The sequence below is a fragment of the Cydia amplana genome, chromosome 16 (assembly GCF_948474715.1).
Source record: "Cydia amplana chromosome 16, ilCydAmpl1.1, whole genome shotgun sequence".
In the NCBI taxonomy this organism is placed as follows: Eukaryota; Metazoa; Arthropoda; class Insecta; order Lepidoptera; family Tortricidae; genus Cydia; species Cydia amplana.
The window spans coordinates 8,021,376-8,040,076 of NC_086084.1; the positions used below are offsets into that span (position 1 = coordinate 8,021,376).

At 37.3% G+C, this 18,701-nt stretch overlaps 2 protein-coding genes across 4 annotated transcripts; one reads left to right on the forward strand and one right to left on the reverse strand.

The window, feature by feature from the left end:
- Positions 1-4,158: 4,158 nt before the first annotated feature.
- LOC134655528 (microtubule-associated protein RP/EB family member 1) lies at positions 4,159-9,312 on the reverse strand. 3 transcript variants are annotated; one of them, XM_063510997.1, is made up of 6 exons: positions 9,191-9,312; positions 8,577-8,865; positions 7,800-8,040; positions 6,578-6,681; positions 5,317-5,472; positions 4,159-4,234 (listed from the first exon to the last, which is right to left on the reverse strand). In XM_063510997.1, exons 2-6 carry the CDS (start codon positions 8,841-8,843, stop codon positions 4,166-4,168), a joined length of 837 nt encoding a protein of 278 aa, XP_063367067.1. In that variant the 5' UTR covers positions 8,844-8,865; positions 9,191-9,312; the 3' UTR covers positions 4,159-4,165. The 3 variants fall into 3 exon arrangements, with proteins under 3 accessions (XP_063367067.1, XP_063367066.1, XP_063367068.1); XM_063510996.1 differs by lacking the exon at positions 9,191-9,312 and adding an exon at positions 9,004-9,107; XM_063510998.1 differs by lacking the exons at positions 7,800-8,040; positions 9,191-9,312 and adding exons at positions 7,393-7,621; positions 9,004-9,101.
- A 625-nt stretch (positions 9,313-9,937) lies between these two features.
- Positions 9,938-18,287, forward strand: LOC134655529 (probable peptidoglycan muropeptide transporter SLC46). Its single transcript, XM_063510999.1, has 7 exons — positions 9,938-10,164; positions 10,245-10,505; positions 14,916-15,090; positions 16,421-16,598; positions 16,844-17,219; positions 17,715-17,955; positions 18,199-18,287. Exons 1-7 carry the CDS (start codon positions 10,017-10,019, stop codon positions 18,257-18,259), a joined length of 1,440 nt encoding a protein of 479 aa, XP_063367069.1. The 5' UTR covers positions 9,938-10,016; the 3' UTR covers positions 18,260-18,287.
- The last annotated feature ends 414 nt before the right edge of the window (positions 18,288-18,701 follow it).

The following is an 18,701-nucleotide window of genomic DNA, read 5'->3' on the forward strand; positions in this document are numbered from 1 at the left end:
TACTGCCGACAACGTCAAATTATTTGAACATAGGTAAAGAGTCTTGAAAAGGAGTCCGCAACATAAATGTCAAATAACATTTGAGTTTTTCTTTATTGATTTAAATGCCATTTAAATTATGAGTGGCCACCTTACGGGGCTAACGGTCACGTGATCGCCTTACGCCCCTTACGGTCCCGTGATCGCCATACGCCCCTTACGGTCCCGTGATCGCCTTACGCTGTCTCGAGTTTATCATTTTTTCCCCACCTCAAAAAGTGCCCAGCGCCGCTAAAGAAGTGTTCACTTCAAAAAATAAAAATCGGCCCGTTAACGACTTGTCAGTTGATCTTAAATAAGACCATAGGTATAAAATCGTCGCCTGACATTTTGTGTTTTTCGGTTAGGAATGTAATTAATATATGGCAGTGGTCTGGCGGTTTAAAGTATGACTTATTTTATTAATGGTGAGAAATATTAGAATTACGTTTTAATTAAGAGATTTCTGACATATTTTATTAATATTATTTTGTTTTAATTTAATATCAGTCTTGTTATGTTATATTATAATATTATGTAACTTACTTATCGAAACGTACGTACACGTAACGTAACTTTATATGTAGTGGTGCCGTGCGGATGCTACTTTTGCTCATCCTTATTGCCTGGAGGCTCAACGTTTCAAGTACCTACTGCCCGGGACACGATTGTCCCGCGCACGGGAATGGCATATGAATAATGTACATACTACGGTGACGCAACGACCCAAACTGAGTCCTGAGGTGGCCTCCGACACCAGGTCACGCCATGCATCTCGCACTTGCGATAGCCGAGGTTGAGCAGGTCTTGAGCAAATAAGAATAATGTAATTTATGGAATATGTATGTTTTATTTTTATTTTAAATATTTAATAATTATGTGTGTGTTAATGTGTAAGCATAGGTATGTGCACTTTTATGTATGCAGTGCATTTGGTACAATTTAAACTATGGTCCCATATCCATGTGTAACATAAGTCTTGGAAAGCTGAATATATACTGGGTCAACCAAATCTTGTCAGTAAATAGGAACAAAAAAAACTATACTCATCCTTTTCCTTTGGGTGCTAGTACTAGTAGTATTAGTGTAAGACAAAGATAGTATGATTCTCTCTGTCTATGTTTGAAATCAAACAGACCTTTGACACACTATACTTATACTATAATTTCATGTTTTTTTATCGAATGAAGTTATCGTCTTCCATCGTGATGGATTGATGGAATTTGATATTTAGAGATCCGTGTAAGACCCGCGACCCGCTTGGCGGGTTCTCTTCTGTTCGTAGACGCTTTTGGCTACAAACATAACAACGTCATCGGCTACGGTCGTAGCTCGCGCTGGCAGTAAAAGCGGCCGCTATCTAGATAGCCTTCTAATACCCTTTAGGTATGGGTGTCAAAACCGGCTATGTTCATAGAACTCGAATATGAACATGTCCTTTGGTTCGATCCCAACTCTGGACACTGAAGGTTTTGGTAATTTCTTCCTTCTTATTTCAGTTTATAGTTTGTCAACTTGAAAAACACAAATTAAAATATTTTCGTAGAAAGTACCTACCTAATTTGGTCTTGAGTGAAGTCGGGTTTTTTTTATGAATAAAATCTAAAGTAGGTATAAGAGCTATGAAACATTTTATTTTAATGCTTAATAAGTCCACTATTGACATCATATCCCGACAATTTTGTTTATCAGGTGTAATCCAAACCCAAGTTGAGGGTTCAAAAGTTACGTTAAGTTAGGTAGTGCCCTTGCGCTTCGCATTGCTCGTTTAATTAGAACCTTAAATCGGAATACTAAAGTTGGAATTCTATTGGCGCCTGGCCTATGTGGTCGGTAGTGAAAAAATAAATGAGTGAAAGCAGGGTAATTTTGCAATTGAAACAAAACCGATATAATAAAGATTTATTTATTTGATAAGACATTTACAATCTGAAATTAGAGGCATTGAAAATCTGATGTTAAGGCAGTTTATAAATGCAAAAGTTAAAATAAATTATTGTATTCATCAATTTCTGTCAACAAATTGTTGGTGTCATCCTCAATTTCAGTGTTAGCACATCGTTAAAGTAATTAACATTTTATTATTACTGTGCTAAAATCTATTAGGCTCCTTATTTTGTTCATGCATAATTTTGATATACAGTTTTATCAATATAATCTTAAAGTTATTAGATACCTAGACAAATTTAAAATGATAAAATATACAGAAACATGAAATATCTGGACATTTTGCAAACATTACTTTCCAGATTTATGGATATTAATAATGTAATGTTTGCAATATAGAAAATGTTTGCAAATTATAGTATTTATAGGGCAGACTCTGCACAATTGAATTAAGGTTTGTATAGGTAGCTTTTGTATTACACTTGTATATAATTTTTATATTTTTAACATACTTAACCCTCTTTCTTAAAATACCAATTTCACTCAATCTCATTCAGGCTTCATGAGAGTGCTGTTTAATATTTCAATTCAATCGTTTAGTGACCAAATTAATTATGGTTTATATAACAAGTGTTAATTTTGTTTTGCAAGGACATGTATGTAAATTAAAAAATATATAGAGCCTACACCTGCAATTTTGGAATTATTGGTAGTATGAATATGAATACATTATGTAAACATGTAATGGAGAAATCTATATCATGTCAATAACCTAAATCTACTCAAATATCTCGTCTAATAGGAATATGATTCGACTTGTGATCGACCTAGCCTGGTCTGGGTGCAACTGCAAGCACGCTATCATAGGAAATCGTGACAAACTTATTTCTATTGATTTAGTTAATTCCATTGAAAAAAAGGGCAGACAAATAAGTTATTCTCGTGTATTGGTTTACTATGTTAACAACTGTAGTAGGTATATATCTTTACACGGACCATTACGGATATCTCGGTTCAATTAATGTCCTTTAGTCTTAACTACATCGTTTAATACTGGGCCCGGACAAATAAACCAAACGATTACCTACAATACACTTCCACAGCCGTCTATAACAGTACAGTTACATGCCAAACTTACAAAATTTTACGACATTGCTCGTGACCGTCGCGGAGTAACCACCCCGGCCATCAGATCTAACATTTTCATCACTTTATTCTAACGATTTTGATATCAATATACTTCAGAAAACTGCGAAATTGCAACAGAATTAAACAAGTACAATAACAGTAAACATTTCATAATTAACAACCTACTAAATGCACGTAAATAGGCACCGGCGGCCCAAAGTGATAAATACAAGGACATTAAGAAGCACACATTCTGCACCACACTGCACAGCTAACACTTCCCTCGCCGACACAGAGTAAACAATACAAGAAGATTTATACCATCGAAACAACTTACACAGATATAGACAGAATCAGTCAAGAAACAATGCTCAGTGTTTAAAGTTAAAGTAATGCACTTAGGTATGACACAGCCAGATACAAAACAGCTGTAAATTTATTTAGTTTTCGAAGAGACATGTGTGTATTAAGAAAATGAATTCCTTATTCAAGAGTTTTAGATAATTTTGTAAATCATAATAGTGGTGTCAGTTTTAGTAACTTTGTGTGTCTGACCCCCCATTAGACAGTTGCACTTTGAGTAGTCATAAGAACTTTCTGAATACTAAAACAGTAATAGTGCACTTTTTCCTTCAATGCAAAAAATTTACTCTTATAAAAAATATAATTTACTACACTTGATTCTTAAGTCAAGCTGTATTTTAGCAAATAGTGACGAATTGTCGTAATTACTACATACACTAACAGAAAATGATGTTATCTCTCACCGGAGATACCTTGCCAGATATAGCTATTATAGCTAATTAGTAGCGCGATATCGCGTCACACGCAGTGAAAGGGTTAACGTTGCGGTCCGTAGACGAGCCGAGGTTGCAATGTACACCGGTCACGACTCATCGGCTGTGAAATACTAAGCACTCGATACGGGTGTTGGTTAAGCAAGATAATTCCGAGTTAATATACAAAGAGCACTATGATACGCATAGATGTTACATGTGAAGTCCTGTAGGGCTAAGATGGCCGGCTCTTTATCATTTGTCACCATGGCTGTCGCGTTCTAACAAATATGTAAGTGCGAATGTGACGCATGGCATGACAGGTGATAAAAATGCGACCATGATAGCGGGTCTGTTCAATACTCGTCCTCTTCGGGTGGGTGCGGGTTGTCCCCGTCGATCTCCTCGGGAGGCGCGAATCCATCCTGCAACCATTCACATTTATATTGTTAACATAGTCGGAAATATGTTAATACGAGGTCTAGGGCTCGTAATCAACCATGCTATGGCTCTATTTATGGGACGCAATTCTTTATATGTTAAAAGGAATAAGCGATATCGCTATCTTGTTCCCCTGTATAGCTTTAGAGAAGGGGGCTAAGGGAGAGACAGCGGCCTACCTTTGCTTAGACTTCGTTGGCCCAATATTGTCAGGCATAAGCCTAAATTTTAGTTAAAGAAGGTAAACGCGTAGGTTTGTATTAAGAAGGGACCTTGTAGTAGTAACGTCGATGTAAACATCTTTAATGCATAGGTCAGAAAACACAACTAATAAAAGCTTTTGTAAATCATGTTTATTTCAACTACCATTATTTAGGTCGTAGGTAATTGCACGTCGTATATAAAACAAGGACAATGTCACAGTGAATTATTAGAATAATAACAGGACATCCTCAAAGAGTGTTTGTTTACAAATTATACCTAAAGTCAACAATACTTTTACACTGATTCAAAGGGTACAGGAATGTTTTAAATAATAACATCAACAATAACAGCTCCGCTCCGCAGTCACCAGCGTCTGCCTGCTAGGGTGACCGCTTCATATTCCCCGCAGGCTTAGGTCGGATATACTTTACTTACTTTTAAGCTATTTGTTAAAAAAATAAATTTACGGCGTTATTCATACAACGTCTGCTAAGTTAATCAGCTGATGATCGTCATTTTGTCCCTCTTTATGGCATAACGAGAGATAGGGACAAATGACCGTAGTTATGCAGAAAACGACCAACTTTTTATTTTTGTCAAAGTGACTTACACCCTAACTCAGTGGCTTTGGTCGCTTTCTACATTAATAAAAAAATTGAATTGGTCGTTTTCTGCATAACTACGGTCAAATGACGTTCATCAACTGATTAAGTTAGCAGTCGTTTATGAATAACGCCATTAGTGTCTCATTCGTAACAATAATAGCGTAACCTGCTTACACAAGGAAAACTAACATGTGTAAATCGGTCTTATTTGCTACCATCGTCATGTTTTCAAAAAGTCCAGCGCAGTGATCACTTACCTCAGTCGCATATAATATGTCGAGGATTTTTTGAACAATTGGGCCAGTTTGCTGTTCTTCCATTTCTTGACAGATCACCTCTATGTCCCTGAGTTTCCCGAAGTAGAAATCTCTTTCCTTCTCAAGGCCATCTACTGTGGCTTTTAGTTCGTTTACCTGCACAACGGTTACATCATTATAAATAACAATAAAAATAATGTACAAAGTAACTGTTGTTTTTCATTAACCTAACCTAAATGACCGATATATCCGCACCGTAGGTTCAACTCCAAAGACCGATTAATCGGTCACAGACCACAGAGCAACATAGACCTACATGCATATGCATAAAGTTCAATTTCAGTTTTGACACTTCGGTGACGTGGCGTCAGTGTGACAGCTTTTGTGTTTGACACGGCGTCGAAAAGGTTAATATACTTTCATAGGGTGTATCTATTCTACTGTATTGTCCCACTACTGGACAAAGGCCTCTCCTCTTTTTCCATTCGGCGCTGTCGGCCTGTCGCCCCTCAGTTTTTTTATTGAAACAAATATTTAAAATTGGCGACGGAAATGTAAAAACAGAATGTTACGACGACATAGGGACCTATTAGGAATCTAGAAATTTATAATAATACGAACGAATTCATAAGGATTGGTTCTGCTCAATTTTACTCATGTGACGAAACTGCGTGGTCGATCGTCGGTCGTAATGAATAGGGATGATGACACATGTTGAATTTTATAACAAAATCTAGTAAAATAGATAGCAAATGAGCAATTTATCAAAATAATGTGGATATTAAAAGAAAATACAGAAATGTTACAAAAATACAGGACCTGAAAGTTTCAAAGTTTAAGTTTTTTTTAACCTCCAAAAACCCTTACATTTTATCAAAAAAAATATTGTATAGCAACTATATAGGTATATAAATAAACGCAATATTTCACGGACAAAAACCCAATTTTCTTGTTTTGACCATACTACAAGATGGGATCTCAGTGACCTTGACGTCACGTTCACTTATCCTTTTGTGAGGGGCCGTTTCGCAAGTGAAGTGCGACTGTCTGACTTTTGTGTTCCTCTAATGCAATGGGTCTCATATAGACATTTGATCCTAAAAACAAACCCGATCGATTGATACCATAAATGACAATTAGTCACGTAGCCTATTATAAGTTGAATTCTGCGCCCTCGGGCCAGACATCTTCCGAGACCTAACTCTTCGAAAATAGCGTTGTTAAGTACATGTAAAATTAAAATAGGTAACAATAGTAATACCTGAAGGTTCAGTTCATCCAGAGCTTTAGAGTCGCCTTTCGCACTTTGATTTAACCTGGCGAGGTTCACAGGGGGCGACCGCACCGCGGTGTTGGCCTTGCCGACTGTAAAACATAAAAACGTCATTTACTTCTGTATGTGTTCAAAAAAAGAAATCTTTTTCTTGGTGTTTCATCATCATGTTTAAATTGTAAATGGGTTTAACATTTTCATAGAATACTAAGATTGATGAATTTAAATACAAATAATAATTTTATGATAGCCAAAAACATAAGAAAAAGGTGATTAACAAAAACTGAATGCACTTTAGTACACTTCTTGGCATATGTTTATGCTGTGTGTTTGCTTCCTACTGATCATTTACTTTTGTTATTCATGCAAAGTTTAAATATAAATTATATACATGATATTTCAAATAGTATATCATTTGCATGTAATTAATCATATATACAATTAAAATACTGAATATATTAGACAGACTGAAATACAATATGTCTGTGCATATTTACACAATTGTAATAAAGTGAAATAAATTAAATAATTATGACTGTGAGGATCATGCAACTTTGAAATATGTGATATTAGTAATAGAGAACAGAATTAAGCATAAGTATACTAAATACCCATTAAATATATTATTTTTCGCTTCAAGTATAAGTAAAATGATAGTAAAATAATATATTTTTGACAATTGTATAAATGCAATGGTTCATATACGTAAATAGACTAATATTTTAACAATTGATCACTTGTTTTAGGAGTGTCATTGACGAGTGAAGCACAACTAAAGCGTAAAAAAGAAAACAAAATAGTACTGGTTTGGGGTCTGGCCGGCACCCTGGCGACGGGCGCCACGGGCTTCTTGGGGCCGGGGCCCCCGCGCGGCGCCGAGGCGCCCCCGTGCCCCATCGGGAGTCCCTCCCGGGCGGCCAGCGCGTCATAATCCGTGCCTCCGTAGTTGGCATCAAAGAATTTCTTGAACCATTGCAAAAACTCAAAGTTATCCTGGAAACGACCCTTCACCAGTTTGTCAATGGGTACTATCTACAAAAGAAAAAAAGAGGAAAGTAAAATAAAATGACGACGCAAACTACAGTGGCGGCCGAGGCCGGGATCAGGCACTCGGGACATACTCAGAAAGTTAATCATGTTTCTGATAACGGACGTTTCTGGGTATGCACGAGTGGTCAGTGGCGGATCGTGCATGAGTCGTAGGACGTACTGCCGGAGGGCGGCGCGACGCGGCGCACGCGCTGCGCGGGCGCAGGCACAGGCGCGAGCGCGCCGGCGCACAGGGGCACGCCCGTCTCGCACGCGCCCGACCCGATCATAAAGCCGCCCCGCGCCTCGAAAGCGTCATACTCGCGTCCATCATAGTTTGCATCGAAAAACTTTTTAAACCACTGCAAGAACTCAAAGTTGTCTTGAAACCTCCCTTTGATCAGCTTGTCCACGGGGATTACCTATAAAATGAGTGGTCTTAAAAAAAGTGCTCTCTTATGAACTATGTTTTGATCCTGTTTTTAATAAACTTTCGACTTTCGAGGAAAGGGTGTGATTGTGACTGGCCATAATCCCCCACCACTAAGGCCCTCCTGCTGATAAATTAATCAGTATCTAGTGCCCATCAATAAAATAAAAATACTGTTCAGTCATCAGTTTAAATATGTCCCAATTACTAATTGAATCACATGACAAATATGTTAATTATCAACAATGATTCACATGCTATTATTTATTGCTGGGTGCATATTTTTGCCAAACATTCATTAAAAAAGAATTTGTAATTTATCAAGCATTCATTGAAAAGATGGAATTACAATATGCCTAGATAATATGTTCATAACTTACATTACTGAATTAATCAATCATAGATTTAAAAACCACTTCTGTAAAAAATCTGTCACAAAAGAGAAAGTAGCCTAATAGTTGGTAATTATTTTATAATTTACTGTGACGACATAATGTAAAACTTCCGAGAAAGGAAATGAAAACTTACCTTGTCCACTTGCATTTTTTTAAAGCCAGCTTGTAAAATTTTGAAGTTTTGTATGTACTCATGTTCTAGATTCGTTTTGAATTTAATGCGCTTCATGGGCACGCTGCCAGGGAACAGCATGTCCATGAACTGACAGTACGCGGCGCCTGTGCACAGTTCCTCGATCTTGGCGAAGCTGGACTGCAAGCAGTCGTTCACCCACGCCAACATGTCATGTCGAGACAAATTCTCCGAAGTCACGTTAGTTGAATATACGTTTACTGCCATCTTTAAAGTGCAATATTCAACCCTGCAACAAAAACATAAGTTATGTCCGAACAAAAATTTACAGAAAAAAAGCCGATCTAAAAATAGGCCATCGCGTATACTGAACGGTGAATTCAATGTAAAACATGTAGGCTTCTACTGTACATGATAAATTAACAACCTTTTAAAGTAAAATTAGTTAACAACGATTTTAACACCGATGATTATAAAAATAACAGTAAAACTTCTAGACCGTCGGCGATGTGGTTATGATGACAGGCATTGAGGACGACTCATCAAAAAGCTGTCGATTGACATTTGGGCGGCTTATAATTTAAGTTTTTCTTTTAAGTAAACTGTTAACGTACCTTGAATAAATTCGATCTTGAGGATTTGCTGTAACCGGTACAAATACATAGAATTAAGTTGAGCAAAGCGTTATAATTTTGTCCGAAACGCTCGCCTATTTTTTTTATTTGAAGCTTTTCATAGCATAGACAAAATTCAAATGCATAGACCACGACAGAATTTATTTCACGCGCCAGTGAAGCACAAACCGGTTTTATCCGAAATTAATCGCGCGTGTACTTGCTGGATATAGTCTGTCAAGCCATCTCTGTCAGTAGAAAAAGACGGCAAATTTAAAAAATGCGCAAAGGATTTTCCCTATATTATCCTCTAGGAAATTCAAATTTCGCGCCTTTTTCTACTGACACAGTTGTTTGACTGGCTATATATGCATCGTGTGCAAGCATTTGTTTATTGAGCACTACTAGTGTTTTATACTTGGTCAACCAGATCTTGACAGTAGAAAAAGGCGGCAAATTTGAAAAATGTAGGCGCGAAGGGATATCGTCCCATAGAACATTGGAATTTCGCGCCTTTTTTCACAGACAAGATTTGGTTGACCAGCTATAGCCATGTTTTAGCAGATATAGCTGGTCAACCAAATCTTGTCAGTAAAAAAAGGCGCGAAATTCAAATTTTCTATGGGACGATATCCCTTCGCGCCTACATTTTTCAAATTTGCCGCCTTTTTCTACTGTCAAGATCTGGTTGACCAAGTATATTTGTTTTGTTTTGTTTCCTTATGAACCAAATTAAATAATCACCGTGATGATTAGATAGATGATACTCCATAAATTAGATAACATAAAGTAATCATTACGTACATTTATTGTTGCTTTAAAAATAATGTCTGTAAATAATAATGATACAATTAGTGATAATGAGTTTGAGGCCAGTGGAACTACAAATACCATTAGTGAGCTACCTGGTAGACCATTTAAGATTACGATGGAAGTGCCTTTATTCTTAACATTAATGGGCATAGCTCTTTCAGGTATTGCTAGTTTTTATTTACCAAGCCATCTCGTAGAATAAATGCGCGTTGTATTAATAACATTATTTTTCTTTTTATAGGAACTGCTATTAATAACATTCTATTATATCGTACTTGCGTACATACTCTTAACTATAGTAAAGACGAATGCAAAGGATTTCTACTACCAGACAAAACAAATGACACTCGCAAGCTGGAGGAGGAAGTCCAGAAATATGCAACATTTATTTCAATGGTGAGGACAGTGATAGAGGCACTAGTTCCTGCTGTCCTCTCCCTATTTCTAGGTGTGTGGTCTGATACTCATGGCCGGAAACCTTTAGTTGTCTGGCCATTGCTTGGTAAGTAGTATCCAGTTTCCTCAAATATAAGCTGCTTTTTTTAAATTATAAATGGGCTTACTCATGGCCACAGACTAGCCGAGGCGAAAACGTGGCCTACAATGGAGCGAGCCTGCCCAGAAGGTGCCTGTTCACCCTGATTTGATTTTTTACATGAAGTTTTAATCCTCCTAAGGCCCAAGGTCCTACCTATAGTACTTCTTCAGTTCAATGAAATTTAAACCATATTCAATTGGAACAGGGTTGCATTTCATTTGTTTCGTTTAATTATCAAACAAATAAAAATCAACTCTATTCCCTGCACTGTAGGTTCGATTTTCAGTGGCAAATTTTGGGTATTTTATTTGTATGGCTGGGCCTTGGGAGGATATTATACTATACTAGCAAAAATAGTGTAGTTCTAACTGCTGGATGGAAGAATGAAAGTCTCTTTGTAGGCTAAGAATGAAATATAACTGCTTACATTAACATAACAGTGGCTAACAGAAAAGATTCATTAAGACCACACACATCCATTTTATTATGGCATATTAGTTAAATGTAACCAGTTGATATGCCACTTGCAACTGTTATGTGAAATAAGTAGTAATAAAAAACTGAAGACAACTATTAGTAGAGCCTTGGAGTAGTGTTGTTGGATCATTGGGCCTTAAAATCTGGTTTTAGCCATGTTAGATCAATTATTAATTTGATGTTAATATGGTGCAGATTGTGTGGTTGATTTGATGTTAATATGGTGTAGATTGTGTTGTGGACTTTTTTCTTTGTTTGGAATCTGAATCTTCTTTAAAAATATACATCCAGATTGTAAACTGTATCTATAAATAAATATATGAGTAAATGTGGGTTAACTAATTTGTTCTGGGGTTTATAATAGAGTTTGGAGGGTGAATTGTATAGACATGAATATATCTTGATCAAAATAAATCTTGATATTCTGTCTGGCTTGCACACATCCACTAGTTTAATACTAACAAATTTTAGTCAAATTTGACATGTAGAAAACTGAAGCCCCAGGGATGAACTCAGGCTATACTTGATTTACTGAATTATCTATTTATTTGGGAGATATAGGTGCGGCAAACTTCTTGAACTAGTGATCTTGAACATAAGTGCCAAGACAGAGATGGAAATACAGTACAACAGTTTAACAACAACAGTGTACTGTATTTCCATCTCTGTCACACAAATAATTATAGGATTAAACAAATCTACAGGCAAGGTCACTTGTTCAAGAAAGTTGACGGCACCTATATCTGATCTGGTATTCCTGTGTTGTCCAAAAGTGATTTGTCAGGGTATGTGTGATAATAATACATAATATATGTATGTTATTTGGTTGTAATAATTGATGACCTTACAAATTTTTGGCAAGGAATGAATACCACAATACATTATAAATGCGAGACCATTTCTATTTTGACTTTATAATTAAGAATAATTTATGTAGTCATTCTTATAATTATGCATCATGTGTCACAGTACTTGTGCTAGCTATACATACATATGTAACAGATAATTGTCAACTGTTTGCACTAGGGCTCCCGATATCCGTGCTACCCGCCAACCCGTGCGTCCGTGTTCTTAGCCCCGGCGGTGCTAAGCGTCCGAACTACCCGAACCCGTCGAAGTCCGTTCCCGTGTAGTCCGTTCCCCCGTGTAGTCCGTTCCCCCGTGTAGTGCGTTCGGATCCGAATCTCGGCTCCATTCGGGTATTGAATACACAGCGCCGACGGACCGAGTGGACCGTTCCACGCGGGCCGGTTTGAGTTTTGAGTTGAAAGAAATAAGTACCTAGGTATCATTAATTCATTATAAAATGTAAAAAATTATGTTATATTGCGTACGAATACGAATAGGTACTTAAATATATTTGAATCAATGTCGAGTTATATTTTTTTGCATCGGTTATATTTATAATGATTATATTCGAGTAAGGGCGTTATTGAATACAAAACTAGTACCTACAGTATTCTTGTATTGTAAGACCATAATTCGGCACACTACTGGTTTTATAAAAAAAAAATTTAACAGTTTATTTTAAGAAAACTAAGAAAAATATGTACAACTTTATAGCTTACAACTTAGAAAACTCATGTATAGATTTTTATTGTTATACAGGGTGGAAAGATAAGTCGGGCCCTGGAGGAAAACTACCTTAAATCCTTAAGCTGGCTCATTTTACTTAAAGGAGACATTCCTTTATTTTTAAAAAGAAACAAAACTGCATTCAAAGTATTTTTCTTTTTTTCTTCAATTTGGCTTGTCTAAAAAAATCTTGAGTACTAAAGATATTTACTATTTATATACTAAGTATTTTATGGATATTTTGTACGACAGACGAGTGTAAGTCCTAATATTTCTTGGAGAAATGTTATCATTAACATTAACTGTATCGACTAGTAGAATAAAATTGCGAGTTTTTATTTTTTGGAATTTTTAGTCGGTTCGAGTCCCGGGCGATGAAAGCGAGTTTTAGAAAATCTTTGAATGCAGTTTTGTTTCTTTTTAAAAATAAAGGAATGTCTCCTTTAAGTAAAATGAGCCAGCTTAAGGATTTAAGGTAGTTTCCCTCCAGGGCCCGACTTATCTTTCCACCCTGTATATAGATTACCTAAGAGAATAATAAAGGTTTTTTTTTAATTATGTTACAGCTTTAACGCCTATTATTTATGTACAGTGCTTTTTGTATTAGTTTAATCATATGAGGTTTCCTCTCTAGGTTGTCTACTACCAAGTATAAGAAGGCTCAGTATAAATTATGTTGCAAATAGCTCGACTACTACTATCAGGATTAGGCAGACAGATGCAACTGGATATCGTCTTCATAATTATTAATTATTTTTATGGTATTTAGGTACGTAACTACCTGTACTAAATATTGATAGAGATAGGTACTTAAAATAAATAAAACGTCTTTGAAGTCGTGTTAAGTGAAAGAACTATTGAGTTATTCGTTATCTACATATTAGGGCAGCAGTCTTTTGTTTTGTAGTAAAGAAGTAAGTAGGATTAACGTCGCACGTGCAGAAAAAGAGAATAATGGTTCCCCGTGGCAATTTTTACTAATAATATTGACTCTGACACCCTGATTCCCTTTGACACTGGTATTTTACCAGGCATACCTTTTGTTTGGAAAGTTGAAGAATTAGCCGTGCTGTTTTACAAACAAGGTAAGAGTGGTATTTATTTAGTTATTTTAGAAGGGGCAGCTTTTGAACTCACAAGTACTCATTAGAGTCATTAGTCATTAATAAGGTTTGAGTTTGCCACACCGCCGGTCAACGTTTTTAATCTGAATTGCATTTATAGTTTTACCTAGTTGTTAATGTTCTGTTTTTTTTTTCGTTTTGCTTGTTATTGTTTATTATAAACTGTGAAAAATGAAATATTTATTTCTTTCCACTCATGGAAAATTTTAGACTTTCGAGGAACGCAAAAAAAAGTTTAATTACTAATTTTGAAATTAGGTCCATTAGCGGCATTAAGTCAGCCTGTTGTACCTACTCTTTTGTTAGGGCATGACAAATAAAGAAGAAGAAGAAGACTGCTATCTTTTGCTGCATAATGCTCTATTCTCATGTAAAATATATTACCACCAACATACAAATCCACGCGAACGAATTCGCGGGCAACAGCTAGTATTCAATAGGTATTTATCTTTCGTTCTTGAGACTAATTTTCGTTCTTAAAAAGAACGCGTCCGATCGACACTGTACGTCGAGAACGGGCCGGACCCGCGTGTAATTAATATCCGTGGATCCGGACACACGGGTAACACGGGTACACGGACTTTAATTACCCGTTCCGAACGGGCCACAAATCCGGTTTCGTGTAGCACGAGAACGGGGCCCCGGCAACGGGTGCACGAAATCCGGACGCGACCGCGAGCCCTAGTTTGCACTTGACAGGGAAACTTTGAGGATATTCAATCATGACACTTAATAGTATGTTGTTACAGTTGCAATTTCAATACCTGCTCACCTGTTCTTGGTTACTATTGTTAGTAGTGATTCATCAAACATTTTACAAGTGGACACCCTTTGCTGTTAATAGGCCCACACAGAAAGAGCCGCCTTGCGAGGTAATTCCCCTGCTATGCCTCAGGCGCTGCATGTGTATAGGCGTATATGGCATATAGGTACGGTACGTTCGACGCTAACGCTTGCGAGGCCACAATGCCTCAAGCGAGGCAACGTCCTCAGATCGAGCTGCTTCGCGCGGCAATATTCTTGCGAGGCGGTAAGTACCTGAGTGGTCCCGCCTTATAGGTCGTTACTGGGATTGCAACTCTAAATTCATACAATTAAGGTTAATTTTTGTTTATCGCCGAATAATCCTCTGCTAGGCGGTTGCCTCTAATTCAGTGAAATCTTCTTTTAATTTTATTCCCACTAAAATTATTTCTAGGCTTAACAGTGACATCAATGTTGACAGTGGTGTACAGTATGTTGGATGACTATGGCCCGTGGTGGTTCATATTGGCGGTGCTTCCATTTTCCTTCACAGGAGGATTCACTGTGTTGATAACCGGAGCATATTGTTATATCAGCGACATTACTACGACAGATAAGAGATCACTTAGGTAAACAAGATTAGTAGAGGCTGTTCTATCACGGTAAAATCCACTGAGGCACACGCCGCGCACGCCAATAGTGCCATTAGTGCCATTCTTTCGATTTTCAAACTATAGCTGGGCTATCCGGGATCCATACCAACCTAGGGGTGACGGTTTCTACAATCCACATGACTTTCATTAAAAGGTACCAAGCAGACAGATTTTTTCGCATTTATAATAATGTGCGGCGGGGGCGTGCGCCGCAGTGGGCTACTGGCCCCGTAGACAACATGCCAATCGTTAACGCCCCGAAACGAACGAAGCGCATCTGTCACTGTTACACTAATAGAAGAGTGATAGAGAGACAAAGCGATTCGATGGCGAAGCGCAAGCGATTGTCACCTTGGCTAGATCGCTTGTTTTGGGATCATTACAGTAGACTGTATGTTTATTTTCATTCTAAAAGCAGTGCATGCAAGCAGTAAATTGCAATGCCTGTGCACAAATAGCTATGAGAAAGAACATTAACATCTTACTATATCTATAGGTCTACCACTTGTCTCAGGCGGTTGGGAAAGATGTTGCGCGGTGATTTTCTTATAGGAGGTAGCTGAGTTTTGGGACTAAAACTTGATTATACCTTATGTTACATTTTGACTTACCAAACCGACCATAATATACGTAACTTCTTAAATACCTAATGACTTCTTTTCTTACCAACCGCATCAGATAAACGGTAGACTTACTTAACTAATAGTTTTTGTGATTTAATACGTGTGGAGGGTACTTCGATTGTGAAGGGGTAGATATCTAATCTCTTTATCGGCTTTGTTTATTTCAAGGGGCCTAACCAAGATTCTTTAACTCAAGCTGGATTTCTCTTGTCTAATTCATTTTAAATGATGAAGATTTTTAAATATATCGTTGATGGCGGTACGTTGGAATAGCTACGTTTGTTTCTGTCTTACAGGGTGATTCTTCGCTATAGTAATTGGAACGCTCTGTTTCCTATTCCCTAAATAGCTGAAAACCCCGCGAATAGAGATACACAAGCTAAGCTACGTCACGTCGTAAGGTCAATATTTCGCGCCTCAACAGAATGGCACACATCTTGCAGCATGGCACATGCACATTTGCACACGGAATGGACAATGACAGGACATCCAGTTTGGAACAGTCCTTGGGCCTACCCTTCTCGTCATAAATAGTCATAATGAATCTAGCGTGAGGACTAATAGCCGTTATCCTATTGTACCATGTTGAGAGGAGGCATGTGCCCAGATTTTGGTAATTGGTGTTAATAATGGTCGGTTTAATATTTTCATAGTCTCAGCTCAGACCTTTATTTTACTTTTAGAATGACAGTGGTCGAGGGAGCGATATCAGCAGGGAGCATCGTAGGTTCTATAATGAGTTCGTATCTCCTCGGCTACGTTGGAAATGTGTATTTACTACTTATCGTAACGGCTCTGTATGTAGCCGCGTACGCTTTCACGAATATCTGCTTGATTGAGTCTTTAACAGGGGCAATACAGGTATTTGGAAATAATTTTTATTAGAATATTGTTTACTTTCTTTATAACGATTGCCAATTTCTTAATTTCAATCTCGTATAAGGTCGCCACGTAGCGGTCATATCTGTGCTGATCGTAACAGACGCGTTTTGTTAGAGAGTGAGTCTTCTGTACTTAGGACTATTATTTATTCTGTGATAAGGATTAGATTACTATCTTTATATTCATATTACTTTCTCCTATTAAAAATAATGATTTGATTTCAGGGAGGACTATGCTCAGTCCTAGATTTTCTTCTAGTCAAAGAAATGGTGACCGAATGCTTTAAGCGCCGACCAAACCACGGAAGAGCTAAGATTTTCCTTCTCACACTAGCAAATACTTTTACAATTTTTATACTCTACGGGACATTCAGCTTAGATTACCTGTATACAAGAGAGAAGCTACATTGGGCGATGAAGGAATATACTCTATTTACTGCGGCAAATACTTTAATAGCCTTCTTGGGATCTATTTTGGGAATATACATTTTTCAACGCGCTCTTGGCTTGGGTGATGTGCCGCTGGCAATCGTGTCGTTTATCTCTTCGGTGGTCGATTGCTTAATAAAGACGTTTGCAGTGACTACATGGCACATGTATCGTAAGTATTTCAATAGTTTAAATCACTAAGTTAGTGTATATCTTTGTTGTGGGCGAGCATGCTACTGTAAGCAGGCCCCGTGTACTTTTGTATACTTATTAGGTACCGTTGTTTACGTAATGCATATAATCTATGCAAGTGCTTTAACAAGCACAAACTATTTACATGCTCCGCGTGCAAGCACCATGAGCTCAATGGAGAAAGAAATTTACATTTTGGTTCTCTTTGGCATTAATTGTTGGACCTACCCACAAAAAAACCATCATTGAAAGTACCATCCACAAATACACAGCTTTTACCTTGCTTATTGTATCAAAATTAACAACGGCATTCAGCACTCCCGGTGCCAGTTCCAAAGAAACAGGGCCGCGGTCCGGGTCTATAGCGCCTTGGACTTCATTGTGTCCCTGTGACACAGATTTGATGTGTCCACTTAAATCAGGCCTATAATTTCTCCAGTTTGACTCGGGCTCAATAAAACATTCATCTTTTCAGTTACATCAGTGTCTTTCGTAAGAGTCATATCGGCTCCGCTGATACGATCTTTCTTGTCCAAAATGGTGCCGCTAGAAGACATAGCGAAGGTGTTCGCGCTCCTCTGCACTATGGAGTCGGTGTGCCCGATCATAGCGCCGTTGATATATAATACACTCTATAATTTGACAATACACGATTTTCCGGGCGCTTTTTATTTATTGAGCGCGGCCATTAATTCAGTGTGTGTTGTTATACTAGGGTAAGTTGAAATTAATTGATAACTTATTTATTTCTCTTAGGACTTATCTATCTCAACCTATATGTAACTATATATATCCTTGTTTCGAAATAAAAAAGTTCATTGTAGATGGCGCTTTTTCACCCTGTTTTAGTCGCATTTTCTATGGCGCCATCTATGTGTAAATGGAAAAGGGTAATCGCTTAATTTAGTCATTAATGGTTCTTTTACTTTTGTAATTTACGTTATTTTGTATTGTTTTAGGTTCGTCATGTATTACGAATCGGATGCAACACCATATCAACAATTACAAGTTTCGCTGTAAAATATTTAATTCACGTATTATGACGACAGAATTTTGGCATCTCGCGAGTATCTTCAGAAACAAACCCTGGATGGCACTGTCTAACTTTATTTTAGGCGACTGAAAGAAAATTACTGACCTATATAATAAGCCTGACCAGGAATAAGTACATGATCACGCGCCATGTTGCGGAATTTCACTGGAACTATTTTTTTCATACTATACTGAACTGGCACCCTATACATGAAAATAACAGCGCCCTCTTGACAATGGTGGTCAGGCTTTAATTATAGAAGTTTTAATATAAGCTAATATATTTTTACACCGGACTTGGGATGACGGTACAAATAACTGTGATAATGTGATAACATTGTGAAACCTAATCCCAGTGTTTATTAAATAAGCTGTATGTACCTATCTTATAATGATCACTCGACACTAATTAATTTGTAACAATACGTTA